Genomic DNA, 23,233 nt, shown 5'->3' on the forward strand with positions numbered 1-23,233 from the left:
TTTGTAATATGTAGTAATTATGTAGAATTATTATATTAATTGGATAAATTTAATGATTTACTAGAATGACATTTGGCACTTATCCAAAAAGTGCATAAATTAGTGAAATTGGATTGACACGCGAACACTTGGAAATGAATATATCGCGGACATAATGATGATTTATTCAAAATTCATTTGATCAGTAAGAAATGAGATGGAGCATCCTGGACAAAATAACGAAATGAGTCATTGGTTATTGACACTTAAACACTCAAAATTATGTAATACGTATCCAGGAAAATATAAAAATAGTACACTACAATTAACACTTCAGCTATCAGGAATGTAATACAGTGCATGTGTACTGTGTGGGAAAATGTACGGTGATTAATCAATTTTGTGTAATTGTTGTCAACCTCACAAATCTGTTGAAAATATAGCTATTTTGTTATTTATTCACTGTAAGTATTTGTAAGTGTGTCATTACCTGCCATGTGTCCAGAATAGGACCATGGATCTGGTATATATGTCAACATGTCCTTTGTTTTTACTTATCAATAAAGACATGATTACAACAAATGTACTAACATAATGTGGATATAATCTGTACCTTAATCGTGTCTATTCCTTTACCTTCGCAAGTCGCATGAGCAATGAACATGTGCGCATTGTCAGGAACATTGTCGAACTCGACAGGTTGGGAAATCACCGCCTGATCACGACTGGATCCCTTGCGTGATTCATCTCCGATGTCAACTAGGTTAAACGACCCAGCACCTCTGGTACACCTGTCAGGCTCTGATACCGGCTGTACTGTTTTGTCTGTTGCACTTGTCGTCAATTTATCTGAAGAAAAAGCAAATCATGCAGGTTTCTGTCAGCTCGCTTTTGGTGGCTTCAAGTCACCTATTCTCACATTGCACGATTATGAAAGAAGCAATGAGATTAAAACGAATATCGTTGTTATTCCTCTGACAGCCTGGTTGGTGGATTGAAAAAAAAACAAACGCAGATGTTTTAACGAATACGGCGACCACAGTATATAGACGTAATGAAATTAGATATAGGAAAGTTTTTTCATTTTACCTTCAGAGCAGTCTATGCTCACAACCTCTGGATATATTCATCTTCTGAAATTCTGGAAGTAGAATATTCCATATTCAACTTCATTTTTGATATATCTAATAAAATCAATCAAACATGACAATGAAATTGAAGTTATATACTCGGATCACTCCGTCGCATCTTAGCGGTTGCTTCCTACCGATGCCACCATTTTGTGACTACATGAACAGCTTAAAAAATGAATTTATAATTTCTGCCCGAATTTAATGAAACTATCAACACTGACTTCGATGCATTCAACTTTACTTATCCAATTCAACTTGAACAAGGACGTTCATCAAAAAGTATTTTTGTTTACTATGCAGTGCGTCCCAGAATAAACGAAACAGAGATTCACTGGAAGTTCTGCTATAATAATCATAGAATTGCCTAATGAGAGATGTACATGAATGGAACGTTTCTTTTGTTTCACGGGATAGGCAATTCAGTGTTCATAAGTCTGCATGATGGAATTAGAACAATGGACAGTGGTGCTACCAAATTTTCATTTGCACGAGCATATTACGATTTTGAGTGAGTTTTCGGGCTTTTTCGGCAATTTGTTTTTTGCAGAAAGAAAATTATGGCCTCCATATCCATAATTTTCCTTTCATATGACATCTCATGAGTAAGAAAATAATCTAAGTATGCTCGAGAAAATTGATTTGAAAATACGCTTCAATTTTTCCCAGATACGTAGATAGTTGAAGAAGGGGCCATTTAGCTTTTCCGTCTTGGCGGCTAACAATGACCTATAAGCTTCGATGAATATACACAAACATGTGGTGCTAAAGTGGAACGTACGAGATGGCTCGTGTATAGAGTCGAAAATTAAGCACACGATCATAAGTTTACCTGACCATGACCATGCTGTAACCACACAGCAAATGGTATTCATTGTATTAAACGGAGTGGTCTCGCTTTGGAGAAACATTAGGAAGTATATATCAGCAAGAAAGAACAAGCCTCAATCTCAGGAAGGGTCGATCTGGTTGAAGAAGGACTGTCAGATGAGAAGAAAATGTGGCAGCAGAAGGCGTGTCATCGAAGAGAACCCCCAAGTATCCAAGAGGAGGAATGGACGGGCGATATTCCAGTCCATCGCATTGTTCGGCAAGAGATGAGATGATATCCTAACAGGATGCTGTGTCGGCATCAGTTCCGCTCTGGAGACACAGCGCGTCGATTGCCGTATTTTAGATGGCTTCTCAATCGTGGAGAACAATATTGCTGGAAATATCATGATTGGCGACGAGCGGTCCATTTTCATGGACAGCCGTGTCTTCAGTCACAACGTCCGCCTTTACTCTCCCCGTCACGATTCTCCTGCATTCAAAGGAAAGGAATGCAAGCCGAGAGAAAGTCTCTGCGGCAACGGAGCTCTGATAGGTCTTTTTTTTCCAACTGCAATCTTGGCAGAGAAGCCTACCTACACCTGGTCGACGAAGAGATAGTCCCTCGTCTTGGAAGGGAGTATGAACGAGATGCAGATGAAGCCTTTCGTCGCTTATGGTGGATCCATGATGGGGCTCCCGCCCACCGTCGACCAACGGCGTAAATCCGTACTGAGGAGTGGGGGGGGGGGGATGATCGGCGATAGTCACCATTACCACGATTACAAGCCCATAACTGGACCGGCGCAGCCTTGGGAGGGATGGGGTGGAGAAGCTTGGTGCCCCCCCCCCCCCCCTCAACACACACACACACACACACACACACACACACACACAGAGTGGAGTACCGTGGGTCAAAACATTGGGGGGGGGGGCACCTCGTGGAGAAGTAATTTTGAGGGTGTGTATGCTTATGCGTGCTTGCGTGTGTATGTGTGTGTGCGCGTGTGTGCGTGCGCTGTCAGTCTGCAGACTTAATGGGGACTACAATACATAACGATATGTCATACATTCCACAGCGCAGTCATTGAGCAACATTGTAAGTTTTTTAGAATGACGGTGTGAAACAACAAATTACTTGGAGCCACATCAGGAGAATTGCATAAAAATTAAATGCGAGCGAGCGTTGAAAATTTTGACATTTTACAGTACAAAAACTGCCGTTTGTAGCTATATTTTTTCGCTTTCGAAATTAAGGGGGTTGCGCACCGGGCTCAACTGCTGGCAATTACCGGTAGCAACATCAGGAGATTGGCATAACGATTAAATGCGAGCGAGCGAATCGAGCGAGCTTGAAAATTTTGACATTTTACAGTCCCAAAACTGCCGTTTGTAACTATATTTTGGATATTAAGATGGAGGGGAGGGGGCGCGCGGGGGCGCAACTGCTGGCAATTGCTGGCAGCAACATCAGGAGAATGGCATAACGATTAAATGCGAGCGAGCGGAGCGAGCGAGCTTGAAATTTCGACATTTTACAGTCCCAAAATTGCCGTTTGTAGGCCTAGCTATATTTTTTTGCTTTGGAAATTAAGGGGGGCGCAATGAGCGTAACTGCTGCCAGTTACTGGCAACATCACGAGAATAGCACAACGATTAAATGCGAGCAAGCGAAGCGAACGAGCTTGAACATTTTGACATTCTAAAACCACAAAACTGCCGTTTGTAACTATATTTTGGATATTAAGAAGGAGGGGAGGGGGCGCACGGGGCGCGACTGCTGGCAATTGCTGGCAGCAACATCAGGAGAATGGCATAACGATTAAATGCGAGCGAGCGGAGCGAGCGAGCTTGAAATTTCGACATTTTACAGTCCCCAAATTGCCGTTTGTAGCTATATTTTTTTGCTTTGGAAATTAAGGGGGGCGCAATGAGCGTAACTGCTGCCAGTTACTGACAACATCACGAGAATAGCACAACGATTAAATGCGAGCGAGCGAAGCGAACGAGCTTGAAAATTGTGACATTCTAAAACCACAAAACTGCCGTTTGTAGCTATACTTATTCGCTTTGGAAATTAAGGGGGCGGGGCACACCGGGCCCAACTGCTGGCGATTACTGGCAGCAACATCGGGGGAATAGCATAGCGATTAAATGCGAGCGCACGAAGCGAGCGAGCTTGAAAATTTTGACATTTTACAGTCGCAAAACTACCGTTTGTAGCTTTATTTTTTCGCTTTGGAAATTAAGGGGGGCGCACCGGGCGCAACTGCTGGCAGTTACTGGCAGGAACATCAGGAGAATGGCATAACGATTAAATGCGAGCGAGCAATTAAAGCGAGGGAGCTTGAAAATTTTGACATTTTACCGTCGCAAAACTACCGTTTGTAGCTTTATTTTTTCGCTTTGGAAATTAAGGGGAGCGCACCGGGCGCAACAGCTGGCAGTTACTGCGCAGCAACATCAGGAGAATGGCATAACGATTAAATGCGAGCGAGCAATTAAAGCGAGGGGTCTTGAAAATTTTGACATTTTAAAGTCCAAAAACTACCGTTTGTAGCTATATATTTTCGCTTTGGAAATTAAGGGGGCGCACCGGGTGCAACTGTGGGCAATTACTGGCAGCAACATCGGGAGAATAGCATTGCGATTAAATGCGAGCGAGCGAGCTTGAAAATTTTGACATTTTACAGTACAAAACTGCTGTTTGTAGCTATATTTTTTTCGCCTTTGAAATTAAGGGGGGCGCAACGGGCACAACTGCTGTCAGTTACTGGCAGCAACATCAGGAGAACGGCATAACGATTAAATGCGAGCGAGCGAAGCGAGCGAGTTGAAAATTTTGACATTTTACAGTCGCAAAACTGCCGTTTGTAGCTTTATTTTTTCACTTTGGAAATTAAGGGGAGCGCACCGGGCGCAACAGCTAGCAGTTACTGCGCAGCAACATCAGGAGAATGGCATAACCATTAAATACGAGCGAGCAATTAAAGCGAGGGAGCTTGAAAATTTTGACATTTTAAAGTCCAAAAACTACCGTTTGTAGCTATATATTTTCGCTTTGGAAATTAAGGGGGCGCACCGGGTGCAACTGTGGGCAATTTCTGGCAGCAACATCGGGAGAATAGCATTGCGATTAAATGCGAGCGAGCGAGCTTGAAAATTTTGACATTTTACAGTACAAAACTGCCGTTTGTAGCTATATTTTTTTCGTCTTTGAAATTAAGGGGGGCGCAACGGGCGCAACTGCTGTCAGTTACGGGCAGCAACATCAGGAGAATGGCATAACGATTAAATGCGAGCGAGCGAAGCGAGCGAGCTTGGAAATTTTGACATTTAACAGTCCAAAAACTACCGTTTGTAGCTATACATTTTCGCTTTGGATATTAAGGGGGCGCACCGGGTGCAACTGTGGGCATTTACTGGCAGCAACATCGGGGGAATAGCATAACGATTAAATGCGAACGAGCGAAGCGAGCGAGTTGAAAATTTTGACATTTTACCGTCGCAAAACTACCGTTTGTAGCTTTATTTTTTCGCTTTGGAAATTAAGGGGAGCGCACCGGGCGCAACAGCTGGCAGTTACTGCGCAGCAACATCAGGAGAATGGCATAACGATTAAATGCGAGCGAGCAATTAAAGCGAGGGGTCTTGAAAATTTTGACATTTTAAAGTCCAAAAACTACCGTTTGTAGCTATATATTTTCGCTTTGGAAATTAAGGGGGCGCACCGGGTGCAACTGTGGGCAATTACTGGCAGCAACATCGGGAGAATAGCATTGCGATTAAATGCGAGCGAGCGAGCTTGAAAATTTTGACATTTTACAGTACAAAACTGCCGTTTGTAGCTATATTTTTTTCGCCTTTGAAATTAAGGGGGCCGCAACGGGCACAACTGCTGTCAGTTACTGGCAGCAACATCAGGAGAACGGCATAACGATTAAATGCGAGCGAGCGAAGCGAGCGAGTTGAAAATTTTGACATTTTACAGTCGCAAAACTGCCGTTTGTAGCTTTATTTTTTCACTTTGGAAATTAAGGGGAGCGCACCGGGCGCAACAGCTAGCAGTTACTGCGCAGCAACATCAGGAGAATGGCATAACCATTAAATACGAGCGAGCAATTAAAGCGAGGGAGCTTGAAAATTTTGACATTTTAAAGTCCAAAAACTACCGTTTGTAGCTATATATTTTCGCTTTGGAAATTAAGGGGGCGCACCGGGTGCAACTGCGGGCAATTACTGGCAGCAACATCGGGAGAATAGCATTGCGATTAAATGCGAGCGAGCGAGCTTGAAAATTTTGACATTTTACAGTACAAAACTGCCGTTTGTAGCTATATTTTTTTTTCGCCTTTGAAATTAAGGGGGGCGCAACGGGCGCAACTGCTGTCAGTTACGGGCAGCAACATCAGGAGAATGGCATAACGATTAAATGCGAGCGAGCGAAGCGAGCGAGCTTGGAAATTTTGACATTTAACAGTCCAAAAACTACCGTTTGTAGCTATACATTTTCGCTTTGGATATTAAGGGGGCGCACCGGGTGCAACTGTGGGCATTTACTGGCAGCAACATCGGGGGAATAGCATAACGATTAAATGCGAACGAGCGAAGCGAGCGAGTTGAAAATTTTGACATTTTACCGTCGCGAAACTACCGTTTGTAGCTTTATTTTTTCGCTTTGGAAATTAAGGGGAGCGCACCGGGCGCAACAGCTAGCAGTTACTGCGCAGCAACATCAGGAGAATGGCATAACCATTAAATGCGAGCGAGCAATTAAAGCGAGGGGTCTTGAAAATTTTGACATTTTAAAGTCCAAAAACTACCGTTTGTAGCTATATATTTTCGCTTTGGAAATTAAGGGGGCGCACCGGGTGCAACTGTGGGCAATTTCTGGCAGCAACATCGGGAGAATAGCATTGCGATTAAATGCGAGCGAGCGAGCTTGAAAATTTTGACATTTTACAGTACAAAACTGCCGTTTGTAGCTATATTTTTTTCGCCTTTGAAATTAAGGGGGGCGCAACGGGCACAACTGCTGTCAGTTACTGGCAGCAACATCAGGAGAACGGCATAACGATTAAATGCGAGCGAGCGAAGCGAGCGAGTTGAAAATTTTGACATTTTACAGTCGCAAAACTGCCGTTTGTAGCTTTATTTTTTCACTTTGGAAATTAAGGGGAGCGCACCGGGCGCAACAGCTAGCAGTTACTGCGCAGCAACATCAGGAGAATGGCATAACCATTAAATACGAGCGAGCAATTAAAGCGAGGGAGCTTGAAAATTTTGACATTTTAAAGTCCAAAAACTACCGTTTGTAGCTATATATTTTCGCTTTGGAAATTAAGGGGGCGCACCGGGTGCAACTGTGGGCAATTTCTGGCAGCAACATCGGGAGAATAGCATTGCGATTAAATGCGAGCGAGCGAGCTTGAAAGTTTTGACATTTTACAGTACAAAACTGCCGTTTGTAGCTATATTTTTTTCGCCTTTGAAATTAAGGGGGCGCAACGGGCGCAACTGCTGTCAGTTACTGGCAGCAACATCAGGAGAATGGCATAACGATTAAATGCGAGCGAGCGAAGCGAGCGAGCTTGGAAATTTTGACATTTAACAGTCCAAAAGTGCCGTTTGTAGCTATTTTTTTCGCTCTGGAAATTAAAGGGGGGGGCGCAACGGGCGCAACTGCTGTCAGTTACTGGCAGCAACATCAGGAGAATGGCATAACGATTAAATGCGAGCGAGCGAAGCGAGCGAGCTTGGAAATTTTGACATTTTACAGTCCAAAAAGTGCCGTTTGTCGCTATTTTTTTCGCTTTGGAAATTAAGGGGGGGGGAGGCGCAAATTGAAGGTATCTAGATATCTCCACCCACGGATCTTTTGCATTTGTTTAAGCTGAAGTAACAGACCTGGTGCACACTTTAGATGAAACATTTTAAAATATGTTAATCTAAAGTGTATTTAGTAGAAAGGACTGAACGGGGAGGGTATAGGAGGCATGGGGTAGGACCAACCCCCTCTTACACGAGGGAGATTTTGTATTATTTTGCAGAATTGAAATTCAGCCATCTTTGGATGAAATGTTTAGACAGTTTTCTATCAAAAAAGTAAGAACATTTCCACATCTCGGGAGTTACGAGGAGCAAAATGATATGTTTGTCCCCAATACTTTTATGGGGTACCATCCCCCCCCCCCCCCATCGACGCCTCTGCATGAGGGAGCTTTTGTAAGTGAAAGATCTGCTGCACGCTCTTTGATAAAATACTAGGAAATACGTCAATCTCAAAAGTGTTCAAAGTCTATCGAAAGGGATCCAGTAGCGGAGCTTTTGCATGCTTATGATTGCAATTCAACGATCTGGTGCATAGTTCTGGCGGTATTTGGACAATTTTCCACAAAGAAAATTCGAGATTTGTCCATCTCGGGAATTGCTTGGGGGACAAGTGATTTGTCTGCCCCAACACTTCCGCAGAAGTGGGGCAAATGCCTCTTTGCCCCCCCCCCCCCCCCCCCCCCCGCCCGAGATAGATTCGACGCCCTGATCATCCCTGGGTATGCCCATAGATGTACCGGTATCAGAGTCATTATCGTTTCAGGAATGATTCAGGAAAATGGAGGGGGGGGGGGGGGCTCAATTATGGCGGTATGGTTTTTGTTATTGTTTGTTTGTTTTCGTATATATAATTTGCAGATAGTCCCGAGTTGCTCGCGTCATAGCATGTTTACATGTAAGCCTATGCTATTTGAATTTTGACGTTGTCAACGTCTGGACCATACCTTATGTCGATATTACTTTCTTCGCGAGCGAGCGAAGCGAGCGAGCGCTTCAGAAAATTATGTATACATTATCCAACAAGATAGAATACTGTTCAGCTCTGTTACCTCTCTGAAGGCGGGCGTACGAACGTCATGCAATAAGAATATGTCAAAATTGATAAAAGCACATTTCTGCTTCCTCCATTTTTTCCCTCAAATTTCAGGGGGGGATGATTGTACAGGCCATCCCCCCCTCCTCCATTTCAGGGGGGGGGGGGATATATCCCCCCCATCCCCCCCGGGATTTACGCCCATGCCGTCGACTGATCGTGAGGGACAGACTGCATCAGCTCTTCCAAGACAGGGTCGTCGCCATGAATAATCCCATTGAATGGCCTCCTCGAAGTCCCGACCTCACCCTTTGTGAGTTCTTTCTCAGGGACTTCCTCGCGGGTTTTCTTTACTTGTCTTCGTGATCTTGGGGATCTCTTAGCACAGCCAGAATCGTCACAGCGGTGGACGCTCTCCAACAAGATAGAGGAATGGTTCACTGTGCAGTGAGAGCCATGCGGTCAGGGGCGCAGACATGTGTCGAAAGAGACGGCGGTCATGTTGAATGAAGTTGAACTCTCATTGACAATTGTAATAAGTTCATTTCTGCATTATGATTATGAAGCAATAAAAGTTCATAATCAAAGTCAATCCATTACAAAAGCTTTCATTTTTCAGAGTCGTAACATTATTTATGCATGACTTTATTAAATGTGTTATGATTGGATAATAATAATAACAAACTGGCACTTGTATAGCGCATAATCAATTGAAAACTGCTCTATGCGCTTTACATGGATTACATGGATTACTTCTAACTTGTAAAAAGTGTTGCTTGATATATTGGATGAAGTAGGGGCGGCGGGAATGTTAGAAAGGGGTGGGGGTGGGGTGGGGGGGGGGGGGGGAGTGACCCCCATTTAAAATCCTTCCGAGCCAAACACGGACGTTATGTCCTGCACTTGTACCTTTGAATTACCAGAAGTGCAAGTTGTGTGATAAAAAATGATGTACCCCTTTTCTGTTTCGACTCCCCTAAAAAACAAAACAAAAGCAAATTAGAATAAAAACTCACTCAGAGTGGGATTTTGCGACTTTGAAAGTTTTGAGAATGAAAATTTGATATCATCCATGTCCATTGTTCTAACTCAATCACGCGTCAAGTTTGAAGATTGAGTCGTGCAAATGCAAGAATGAAATGAAAGAAGAGAAGCGTATCTTTCCATTTATGCACATCTCATAAAGCAAAATCTTTATTATCATAGCAGACATTCGCAAAGAATCTCGGTTTCATTTATTCTGGGGCGCAATACATGGTTGATTTTATGTGGCATTTTATGGGGTAATGTTTAATCTGAAACTTTAAAGGCGTGGTATCTTATGAATAACCCATTCGATTTCCTCAAACAATGAGTTAAGACAAAATAGAAGAATCTATCTGCTGACTAAATAGATAGCTCAAATCAAACACTGAAAACACAGGTTGCAATTACCTCCTCTGCAAGCCTGGAAGAAAAATATTTTGGGTTTTCCTCTTAAATGGGGACAGTTCCGCCCGGAAAAGATGTCCTTTATTTCCTCCACACTGATGATGTTCCCATCCTTCCCAGAAATCCCTTCGCGATCTCCGTGGCTCATGAATACGAGAACGGCCGAGGTGTGAAATGGCCGAATCTTTGTCTTCAGTGAGGAGAGTGCGTCCCTGACTTCCTATGACATGATATGATATGATGTGATATGATATGATATGATATGATATGATATGATACGATATGATATATGATATGATATATTAGTTTTATCCAGGCAGTAAATACAATTTTAGCTTTAACAAAATTAATTCAGGTGTTTGTGTTGTTGTTGTTGTTGTTGTAATCATTTTTACAATCCATTAATCAGTTATATTTTGCAACTCGAATTGTAACATAATCTATTATGCACGCATATTGCTTTCAGTATAATAACATTTACTGCTTGAGTACGTGACTGTCTCTGATCCTTTTTCCACATTCTAAATGGAAAAACAGGAACAGAACATAGGCAACAGGACATTGATATCGCACGTCAATGAATATCACTATTCAGAATACCAGTACGACTGAATCTGAAATAGTTGTGTGATAGCAGTGATGTTTTATCCTGTTAAATTATAGGAAATTCTGACTGACATTTTTTATCCTTTAGTTTTCAGCAGAAAATGGATCTTTTTCAATCTTGACAGACTTACGTGTGCAGTGAGGTCCTGAACGACTACGATCTTGTAGCCGATTTCTCGGAAGACGTGAGTTACATTTATTACGTCAACTTCTGATCCCTTCCTCTTTCGTCGGTCCACAAAGTTGTTGTTGTTCAAAATAAATGCCATACCTTTGTCCCTCAGATTCATTGAGTAATTCTGCACAAAAAAAGTATAGCATTTGATTTAATTTCATATGAACGAAAGCGATGTCAACAGAAAAGATATTCGATTCAGTCTGGCATTATGTTTTCATATTCTATCTACGATGTTGAAATAATTCAGTGACAACTTTTTTTATACAGTTATCTCTCGCATGATACACTCTCGTGCCATAAGTCCTCCAACATTGTGAAATCCGTGGAATTTTTGATGAAAAATAATGTATTTTCTTTTTGTTGTTGCAGTGTTCTGTTTTAATTCATTAAACAGTGATCGATTTTCCGGCATAAAAAAGATGTGAATATTGTTAACTTTCTCATTCAAGACAACTGATCAACTCCTTCATGCATGGTATTATTAGACAACCGAGTTTATCATCAACGAGGAACGCCGACAAACGGTGCTTCAAGGGGGGAGAGGGTTTCAATGGCTCAGACTGCTGAACGCTTTCGGGTATGCCGTCAAACGGTATACAATGCACTCTCGCTATAACGAACACGGTTATAACGAAATCCCAGTTACAACAAAGTAACAATTCACGCTGCAGCATCATCCGTTTTATTTCTTTTTAATTGTTATTTGTTCGGGTTTAACGAAATTTCGATATAACGAAAGAAAACTGCCGGTCCGAGGGACTTCGTTATAACGGGAGTACCTGGCAGAGGTAGAAAGACCACACTTCGGGAAGATTGCTTTATGCGTCAGGCTCGTTTGATCCGATTCGAATCTGTATAAAGTTTTGCAGCTGACCGAAGCGACAAGATTGGTGGGAGACTGTCAAAGAGGACGATACAAAGACGCCTGTGCTCCAACAATCACCATGTCCCTAATTCTATGAGGCAGAGACTCATATCTCGTGCCAATCGCCATAGACTCATCAGGAAGACCACCAGAGTGAGGGATCGGACAAGGGAGGAAAATTGGATTAATTTCATCCTTTTCCGACGAGAATAGGGTTTGCCTTTCTTCTAACGACGGTCCAAGAGTGAGAGTCTGGCGTGAACCAAACACCTCATACGACCCGATGAACCTAACCGTCACTCACTCCCTCACGGGAATGCAGTTTCAGTTATGGTCTGGGGTGCGTCGGTATCTATGGAGTCAGTGGTCTTGTTTTCGTGGACGGGAACGTGGATAGCGCCAAATATTGGAAACGTGTGGACTCACACTTGTCTTCTTCCATTGGTAACCTCTTTGGCGACGCGCAACACCGGTTCATTTTCCAGGATCTTAACCAGTCAGACCGCAACACCCAGAAAAGGCTTCGCATTTATCGTACGCGTATGCATGGACCTCGCGGACATGAATACGTAATAAGCTGGGAGACCACATTTTCAGAGTCCCTGTAAATCTAAACGACATTAGCAATCTACATGATCTATACATCGATGAAAAGCTAAAGAGTTGTCCTTTTAAGAAATTTGACCATTTGAAAGGTAGTGACATATACAATATACTGAAGAAGAAAATTATAAAACATAAAATTTGCATATTTTTCATTTTTCTCTTGGGGTACACTAGACCAATGAAATAAACGTGGACCAAAATGGAAGAGGTATAAAATGAAAGAGGAAATATCATATAATATATTCTATGAAAACATAATGACTTCATGTGGACTGATTCTTTGAACGGGTCACGAATAAATCATTGCGTTGTACAATTAATTTTTGACGAGATTTCAGTTTGCCGCGAATACGCGTACCAGGGGGGCATTTCATGAAGCATTTTGTCCGACAAAGTTGTCCGACAAATTTGCTCTCAGCCAATCAGATGCAAGGATTTCAAAAAGCTTGTAACAGTTTGTCAGAAAAATATCCGACCAAACTGCTTCATGATATGCCCTCCTGATTGGTTAACCTCTGAGTGGACAGTTGAACGAACTTTCGCGGAACGACAGTAAACGTGTACTTTACATACAGTAATACTCTGTGCGTAGATGACAGTGTAGGACCCTATGTGAGTGTGTGTGTGCGCGCGAGCACGATGTATGTATACGCGCTCGGGCTCAGGCAACTCCACGTAAACAACAAGAACAACAGTCCACTCTGGTCGACAGCTCAACTTTGGCTTGGATTTTGTTTACTCAACTAGATACAGTAACTGCTGCATTAATGAATAGCATATTAATTAAATATAAAAGATCTAAGACTTACTTTGCACACATGAGTTCTTTGGGGCTCTCTATTTTGCATTACAATAATTATTCCATATTAATCAACTGTACACATCACTGAGTAATTTATCTAATGATACCCTGGGAGCGTATGATCATTCATGTATCTCAAATTGCCACATCTTGATTTTTACTCGACGAGACTTTCAATTTTTATAGTTTTCTAAGCGAGGGACCAATGCAGTTCTTACTGTGCTATTATAACAAGTATTTCTAGAAGGTTGAATATCAGTAATGAGGTGATTCAACCTTTGAACGGGTCGTGTGAACAATAAATAGAAAGCCTTGTCATAATTTGTCTCAGGCTCGTTTTGGAAATATTGATATAATGCAGAGATAAGAATAATGGTATCATAAGGTCAATTTATATAATGTAAGCATTAAAAGGTGTGATTTATTTCAAATATTCACAAACCATGTCAATTAGTAACGGATAGTAGATCTTCATATCGTCAATAAGTGAATCTCGTCGACCATGCACTCCGTCTCTGAATATCTCGCAAAATCTAGGGTGCTGAGAAAGACATGCGCAAAAACCTACGCGTACGATAATTTTTTTGATTTGAGCTCATTAACAGCCGCGTTGCGGTCTGACTGTAACGCACTGGCGTGCTGAGCTGTCCAGATGGACCAATAGCATGACGCCAATGAGCAACCCGATAGAAAATGCGTGGGATGACATGAGAGCCCTCACCTAGGACGGATCAAACAACCACCAGGGAGTGTTCTTTGATCCGCTCTACCTTCAGGGCCTGAGGGCAGCATCACGCAAGAAAGGCCCCATGGTCTCTACGCGATTCTGCCAAAGAGGATGCGCGTCATGTTCAGAAGGCGCGGGTACCTAAACAACATACTATGCCTTCATGAACATCGCATCATAAATGACTCTTGACATGTTGATTGAATGTGCCTATTATGGTAAGATTATAAATCATGTACGGCATATTCATTATAACAGCATTTATTTTCTTGTCTTAAATCGCCTCCAGTGTAATGCATGTGGCTACATGTTGCAATACTTTTGGCAGGGGAGATATGATATATATGCGTATACTGTACACAGGAGAGAGTGTGTGTGTGTGTGTGTGTGTGTGTGCGCGCGCGCCAGAATATGAAATACGCTCAGAGTGCTGATAGTATTTTAAAGCAGCAAATGCTGCTGTAGAAGCGCATTTTCTAACTTTGATCAAGTATAGTAGGTGTCCAACACATCGACACTGTGCATAGAAACCGACCACCCTCTATATGGCATTGCGCGTACAGAACGAAAATGTACGCATGGGACTACGCGCAACGGTGTTCGATTCTTCACTGGGCTACACTACCGAGAGAAATGAGGCGAAAACAAGTAAGTATTCGCTCTAAATTACCTAAATTTAGCAAAATCGAATTACCTCTCTCGTGCATAACTACTGTACATTTGCTGATTCGTTGTTAGATCTAGATGTAGAGTATAGATTTGACGATAAAAGAATAAATTTTATGTAATAAATTTGACGATTTTGACCGCAGAATTGTCATGACACCGCTCTTCCAACCTCCGCCGCTTCATGCACACTTTTTTTGGTGCACATACATGACGTAATCATTTTGTCGCCCGCTACGACCGTACAGTCGAACAAATTTCATACTAAACGAACTTGTAATGAAACTTATTTTCGATTTTTAAACAATGCAATTACCGACTCATTTAATTTATCTCAATTATGATGACAAGATTCCTAATAAAATTCAATTTAAATTCATCAAACAGTCCTTCTAAAGTAATATCGAAGGATTCAAATATATTCAAATATTATTGGGGAAAAAATAACGGCTAAAAAAAAACAACAACACCTTGTTGGAAAAACACATTTACGTGCGCTTTATACGTATTGTCAACAGAGGGCGGGTGGTCGGTTTCAATGTACAGGGCAACTGAGTGCGGAAAAAATAACACACCACGAGTTCGAAGCCGCCATCTAGAGCGCGTACCTCAGATGGCATTTTCAGTGTGCGCTTTTGAATCCGGAGTATTTTCTCCACATGTGAGTAAAATTTCAGGCAAATTGTTAAGATTATTCACGTTTCTATTGATAGATAAACGTTAGGGGTCGATGTGTTGGACACCCAACCATACCAATGATTAGGTCTATACGTATCAAACTACTGTTCTTACCTCTTTTGGATCTAGCTGTTCTTCCGTGGGCTGTGCAGGAGTCATCTTCTGCGTGAGGCAGCCGTCAGTATCGGGAAAAATATCTGAAAATGACAGCAACAGTGGTTGTAAAGACTAGGTGATGTTCTGAGATATCGTAGACAGGAAAGCACTTACCCATGATGCAACTATATGATAAGGTATTAACAATTATTCTCTGACTCATCCAACTAAAGATACACATCTCTGTGCTCTCTCTTTTAAACCTTCTATAAGCCTGTATAAAATGTTGCCCCCCCCCCCCCCATACCGAGATGCTGGGATGTTCTTAAACAATCTAAACATTTCAAATACTGCTGACTGAAATAACTTTATACATACTCATACCAATGACTTTCAATATTATTCATTCACACGGTGAATGTTTATGTTCTCGAAGGACTCTCAGGCAACCTGTCGGTAATCTGTCAGTAAAGCTATTATACTGTAAATACATAAAGGTTGAAAACACGAAACGATTAAGGGTGTTCGAATACATTTGAGTATAAAAGTAGGCCCCTAGTTACAGTTATTATATTATCATAGTCGAGGAATTGAGGATAAAGAGAGCCAGGGATACCTAAAGCAAATGACGTGCATGAGAGATGCATTGTTTGTATGCTTTTTATTGTTCCATATTCCGCATTTTTACGAGTATGTCATAAGCATTTCACGGAATTGCAATTGAAAATTGTCGAATTCAATAAACACGAGAATTATTGCATGTGACATACGGGGAATCTATGAAGAACAATTTAAGAAAAATAGCTTCAACTTTGCACCATTACCATTGTCACACTGGAAGCACTTTACGGGTGCAACTTTGCACCTTTCAGACCAGAAATGTGCAGAGTTGCACCTTTAAAGGTTTTACCATTGTGACACTGGTCTGAAAAGTGCAAAGTTGCACCCGTAAAGGTACTCCTAGTGTGACAATGGTAAATGTGCAAAGTTTAAGGGTTTTATATGATATATAAATGCATGTTGCTTTGTGTTGATTCATGATACCCTCAACATCACTTTTGTGGTGAAACGAATATCTAGAAACATTCCATATATTTTTCAATATTTTCTCTTCTATTTTTCTTCAGATTAAATGGATACGCCCACAAAAAAAAACCTTCCAAACCAAGATTCTGGTTGTGATCTCATCTGTCAATCATTGCTAAAGTACTGGATTAACAAAAAACATTGGAATGAACCCTCCCGAGACCGTGCATAACTTTCATGTTCCCTCGCCATGTCTTTTGTTAGTCATATCAATATCACAGAAACATGCAAGTTATGCTGAGTCGAGGGGAAGGTGCATTCCAAAGTCTTTGTTAAACATATCAGTACTTTAGCAATGATCGACAGATAAGGTCCAACCAGAATCTTGGTTTGGAAGGGTCTTTTGTGGGCGTATCCATGTAATCTGAAGAAAAATAGAACAAAATTATTTAAGAATATATGGAATGTTTCTAGATATTCGTTTCACTGCAAACGTGATGTTGAGGGTATCATGAATCAACACAAATCGACATGCATTTATATGTCATATAAAAACCTTTAATCTATTTTTCTTAGAGTAAAGGATCACTTTTAAAGCGCATATTCCCAGTGGGTAATTAAAAGTAAATTCTTGACATGAAAAGAATGACAAACTAGATTTGAATTTGTCAACACTGGCAAATTAGGTGATCCGATCTATTCCAAGATGGCATCTGAGCAAAAGTTTTATTTTGTTAATCTATGAAATGATTCATGCGACATGGTCTATACGTGTGCAAAATATGTCAAAGATATATAGGACAAGTAGTTACCAAGATACAGGACAAAGAAACATTTATGACCTTTGACATTAATATACCTAAAAAAAGACGGTGTCTCATGAATCAATTGTTATTTTATGAAATGATGTGCATGACATGGATTTATCATGTGCAAAATGTGGGGTTGAAAGGGCGTGTTTTTCTTGAGCTATTGCAAAGAAAGTCACCGAAGAAAGACATATCTCACGACATTGAAGCTAAGCGTCAATTTCAACCAGGTCTTTGGACGTAATCCCGACATTCAATAAAAATATGGATCACATGAACGATAGCCCAAAGTTTCATCTACAACATATTAAAATCTGGGAGAAATTCACGGAAGGATAACTTAGCTAGTGCTCGATAAAGACAGTCATGTCATTTTTCATTTCCAGAAAGAAAAAAATGTACTCCCATAGAGATAATAGCTCATTTGCACAGCCAAAATGGCGTCCGACCAAAGCGTCGTTATTTTACAAAATGATCCATCTATCGAGGTTCATGCGTGTGCAAAATATGACCGTGATACCATATACAGCTAATGAGATTACAGAATGAGTACATTTGACCTTTGACCCCACTTTACACAGCCAAGATGGCATTTGAGCAAAAAGTTGTTATTTTGTGAAATGATTCTTGCAGCATGTTCCTTACGTGTGCAAAATGTGGGAAATAAAGGACGTGTATTTACAAAGATACAGGATTAAACACTTTTGACCTTTGACCCTAATTAACCTACCCAAGATGGTGTCGGAGGAAGAAGTTGTTATTTTATGAAATGATGTTCGTGACATGAACTAAACATGTGCAAAATATGGGGTTGATAGCCATCGTGTTGTTGATCTATTGCACGGAAAGTGGAAGAAAGAAATGTAAAGAAAAAGTTAAGGTATTGTATAGAAATTTGAAAGAGAAGCATAAAATAATCAGAACAAAAGCTAAAGTTAGGAGGGGAGAATAAGACTAACTAAAGAAAAAGAAAAAAAGTGTTTAAAAAAAACAAAAAGCAGGGGTGAGGCTCAAACCCGGGACCTTTAGATTAAAAGTCCGATGTGCTATATGCACTGACCTATTTCATCCCCCATAGGCTCTGTGTATTAAGCAAAATGACGCTACATCGAAGCCAAGTGCCAATTTTAACCAAGTTTTTCGGCGTAATTCAGACGTCGTATGAAAAAATGAAGGGTATAATTACGATAGCCCAAAGTCTCAGCTACAACTTATTAAAATCTGGGAGAAATTAATCGAAGTATAAGTGAGCTAGTGCTCGAAAAAGATAGTCATGTCAATTTTCATTTCCAGAAAAACTGCACTCCCATAGAGATAACACGTAAACTGGTCAAATTTGACAAAGTTACTTTCAATCCATTTTTACGAGGTGATGACGTCATTTAATCAAAATTTTGATATACGATTAAGAAAGAGCATTTAATAAGCTACAACATACTGAAATTTGGGTGAAAATCGGCAAAGGATAAGTGAGATACGCTCGAGTGAACTTGAAATTTGATGACGTCATTTTGAAAATTTACTTTTTTTATTTTATTAAGAAATTTGATATCTTTTAATCATTTTTCTAGCATCGGCAACCCATGAATGACATGTACAACTCATCGGCTTTTAGAATATGTAAAGAAAATGGGGGGTCACCGTCCATCCTGACGAGTAAAATCGGATTTAAAATTGGCGGTTTTTTGGCATAGGTGCACTGTATATCGCCATTGACGAGCGCGGAATTTCAACTTTGACGGGCCCGTCATATTGAGTCGGATTGACTTGAAACTTGGTAGAATTATTCATTGACATTTCAGACATCTAATCCGTGTGAAAAAAATGGGAAATTTCTATTGCATACGAGCTGTGCGTGCGTATATGCGCGCGCGTACGCGTCCGTCCATTTTTTTTTCAATTCTTTAAAAAATGCTCCAAATGATCTGAAACGTGTGCAAAAAAATTTGAGCTCGATTGGAGCATGTCAAAATTTCAACGTGCGCGTACGTTTTAAGTGTAAAGATGAATTTTGAGAACATGAATAGAAAGAACTTGACTTGAACCATAGGAGACGTAAATTTCATTGAGAAATTCCATTCCAGTAATGAGATATCAATGAAAATGTGATTTCATATAATGACGTCATAGTGACGTCACGGTCGACTGATCACAATGATCTTATTAGATCTGTCGTCTTTGGGACACGATTCATGTATGGTATAATTTTGAAATTGATAGGCAGGGGGCTTTCTGAGCTAACCTCTACACAAAATTTGGGGAGAAATAAAGAAGAAGAAAAGCAAAGAATCAGTACAGATACAGAAGGTGATCCGAGGGGATACTCGGATCACCTAATTATGAAGTGAAAGGAAAAGTGCGTATACGTCGAAGAATGTAACACACTGAGCTATATGCATATAAAGTAGCAATTGTTTGCAAGCAAATGTCTCAAGCACAAGCACAAGCTCGTCAAGCAAAAGATCAAGCTCAAGAAATTGCTTAAATCACATGCATAACATTTCGCTTGCGATTAAATGTTTTGCTTGCCCTGCAGAAGTGGAATATCTTCCCAATTTGTGCAAATTTGTGCGTAGGTTCTACAGTACGACAATTGAATGCTTAATATTCCATGTTTGAATTTGAGACCACAGAAGAGGTTGTTGATTTTAACCATTTTAAGCTGTATTTCAGATGAATCTTTGAAATTTTGTTCGGAACTTTCTGGTGATATGTTACGGAATAAATTTAATAGAAAAATGCCAAAAATGTCAAAAAGGACAGCGAACTGCTGCTCACTCGTTTGTTGTGATTGCAGTATGATGCATACTTAAGCATAAATGATATCTTTTGTCAAGGCTATTCATGAACATGGGTTTATGGGTACAAATAAGAGACTCTTGTTTCTTCTCCTTCTCCAATACCTCCCTGCCCTGCATAAGCAACTGCTTGCAATTTCAACAAAAAGGAAGTCACACCTGTCCTGGGACCTATGACTGAACAAGCTTGCTGAAGGTGATTGTACTATTTCAATATCTATATGATTTGATTAACGCAAAATTAATGTACAGACCAAGAAATTAAATGGGTTTAACCCGATTCCTTTCCAAACAGTGCATAAAGAATTTGCCACATAGAATATCTATTGTGCATCTTAAAACCACGAATGTGCCCCTGCATCACAAAACCACCAAACAGTCATAAGACGTGGATTTCTAGTTAAGAGCAGACTATGAAAGAGCAGACTCAAATCCTTCAAATCGTGTTTAACTCCATGAAAATGGACTTTCCTAGCCCATATTAATAATGGAAAGAACATACACACTCTGGAAAAGCGTTCACAGACAAAAGAGGGTTTGAAGTTTAGGGTCTATCATGTCTATCAACTGCTTCATCTCACCAAGCTGTGCTCTGTCCATACAGTAAATGGGCAAAAAAAAAAAAAATGTAGAACTCTATAGCAGCCACAACAAAGGGAATATTTGATTAAGCTGAAAATTTGCACTCTATTTGCACATTCTATTCATTACTTGAAAAGAGTTGAAAAGAAGTGTGTAAAGGCAACGAGAGAAAAAAGGAGGCGCTTAAAGACATACCAAATCACACTATTCTAAAAAAAAAAAAATGTTCTACATAAAGACGGCAAAACCCACAATTTACCATTGGTTTTATGATCCAAAAATGTCACAACAATGTTGAAGTAAAGTTGTTCTTTAGGAAAATTTAAAGTAATAAAACGTTAAAGACGTCACAGGAACATGCAAACTTCAATTCAGATGGTGAAGAAATCAATACCTTGGAATAACGTATAATGGGACACAGAAAGCATGCTGCACACATAAAACGAACACTGCTCATTCAGGAGGCAACATTCAAATGATTTTATATGGCTTTGCAATAATGATTCTGATAAGGGGTACTTTTCCTCCTGGCGATACTTTGCAATCTGTCCAGTCCTTTCGCTTTTTGCTGTGATCCAATCGAGCATGTTTGGGCATGTATAAATAATATGTAACCTTTTGATTCCGCGCTTCGTAATCATAACTTTTGTTGTGATATCAAATCATAATAGAACAAATACAGTGTACTCGTTATAACAGTGTACCTGTTAAAACGAACACGGTTATAACAAAATTATTTTTACAACGAAGTAAAAATTCAAGTCCCAAAATTATCATTAATAATCATATCTTCATGTACTTTACTGTTCAGCTATAACGATATTTCTGTATAACGAAAGAAAACTGCTGGTCCCGAGAATTTCGTTATAAGGGAATCGACTGTATAACAAAGATCACAATGCGTGTTCAGTTACCGATTATGTGGCAAACGAGTTTGATGAGTATACTAACCAATGGCGTCTGATGAGAAGGACTGATTCAGAGTTTCATCCAGAGGTTCGTATCTCTTGAAATTGAAACAGAAAAGAAATATGTCACAACTTCGTGTGCAGTAGCCTACCAGGGAATGAAAGTACATATAATCGAGCGTCTTGAGACAAAGGACTTTCAGAATTTGAGAATTTGATATGTAGGCCGAGTAACGTAATTAAATCGAAAATATGTTCGTTTAACTTGTTAGAAACGGTAGTGGTTGTTTTTAGTTCACCTTCATAAAATTGCTTCGAAAATAGTAGTATGCAGTACTACCATGCTACGAGTGTGTTAATTTGTGCTTGGTATGAACGTCTACGGTGTTTGTTTGTTTGTTTGGTGTGTTTTTTTAGTGTCATTTCACCTAACAATATTGTCTTTGACATTTTCATTCCTGTCACTTTTACTTCTGACGTTTTGCTCTGCGCTGACTTGACTCATCGTCATTCACTTTTACAAAGTTAAATAATAATTTTGGATTATTTAAAAGTTCGTCTCGGAACAAAGAGTACATTTTTACAAGCACAGCAGTGAAAATGTGATCAAAATCAGATAAGAATTAGGGATGTTATTGTATATTGTGCAGTTCCGGTACTTTCCACGACACGCTTCTTGAGGAATCAATGTATGTAAACAGTGAGTTGATGCTGTCATCACCTCACAACTTGTCATAATGTCTGTGCATAAGATTTTACATTTCCAGTTCCTCTTTTCTTTCGAACGCCCGTTACGCCCCTGTCACAAATCCTAGAGCATATGACTGATCACTATTTGCAAGTTATTCAAAGAGGAGTTAAACTACTGTATATGCTTTACACTTGTAATAGCTGAAAAAAAGTTTTTTTTTTTTTAAAGTAGACAATCAACACAAGATATGTGGTGATGATATCAGCAGCTCACTCAGTGGCATAGTCATACAAACTGTTGCAAACAACTTTCAAAAATTACTGAACCTTTCAAGCTTCATTTCTTTGTTACATTAATTCGAATGTAAATTTTGCTCTTTATTTTGATCAAAATTGTCCCTGTTGCGCTTTTAGTACATTACTCTTTCTTTTCAGATTAACTTTTAGCTGGTCTAAAATACCCCTTTAAACTTCTTCCGTATTCATCCCCCCTCCACCAGTTTATGAACAGTGTAACATCAGACTTACGTTGCTCCGTCGACTAATGCATCTCCGAATAAAACACACGGCAGCAGGGACCAAGAATGAAAGCAACAGAAAGTAGCAGAATGATGTATGATTTGAATCTGTAATAAAAAGAATTAATATGGATATGATATCAGTGTTTATATTTCATCAGTTTGTAATACTTTAACTGTTTCATACCTGGGTAGAAAAATATTTGGGGCTTCAAAACATGAAAACATTAAGACAAGACCTATATATAGATCACGTTCTCAAAACTTATACATTGTAATCTTTTTGAATGCACATATAAAAAAGAAATAGCAATATGAGTTTTACCATGACCATTAGAAGTGGTTTAATCACCTGTGCGATCACCAGCAATAGTTACTTTTGTGGTCGTTTTTGTTGTTGTCTCTCCTACGGAAGTCGCTGTAGAATCTACGTGACTGATAGTTCTGTCCGATATCATCATTT

At 40.1% G+C, this 23,233-nt stretch overlaps 1 protein-coding gene across 1 annotated transcript in view; it reads right to left on the reverse strand.

Moving 5' to 3' along the window:
- The window catches only part of LOC139732159 (caspase-6-like), a 37,724-nt gene that overhangs the window by 10,457 nt on the left and 4,034 nt on the right, over nucleotides 1–23,233 (reverse strand). Inside the window, exons 2-6 of the mRNA XM_071643029.1 lie at nucleotides 15,458–15,540; nucleotides 10,953–11,120; nucleotides 10,219–10,435; nucleotides 9,093–9,224; nucleotides 616–828 (exon numbers count right to left, since the gene is read on the reverse strand). Coding sequence (XP_071499130.1) covers nucleotides 616–828; nucleotides 9,093–9,224; nucleotides 10,219–10,435; nucleotides 10,953–11,120; nucleotides 15,458–15,540 — 813 coding nt within the window. The remainder of the gene's footprint in view (nucleotides 1–615; nucleotides 829–9,092; nucleotides 9,225–10,218; nucleotides 10,436–10,952; nucleotides 11,121–15,457; nucleotides 15,541–23,233) is intronic.

The sequence above is a fragment of the Diadema antillarum genome, unplaced genomic scaffold (assembly GCF_040938485.1).
Source record: "Diadema antillarum isolate AM-2024a unplaced genomic scaffold, OU_Dant_1.0 seq00000400_RagTag, whole genome shotgun sequence".
Lineage (NCBI taxonomy): Eukaryota > Metazoa > Echinodermata > Echinoidea > Diadematoida > Diadematidae > Diadema > Diadema antillarum.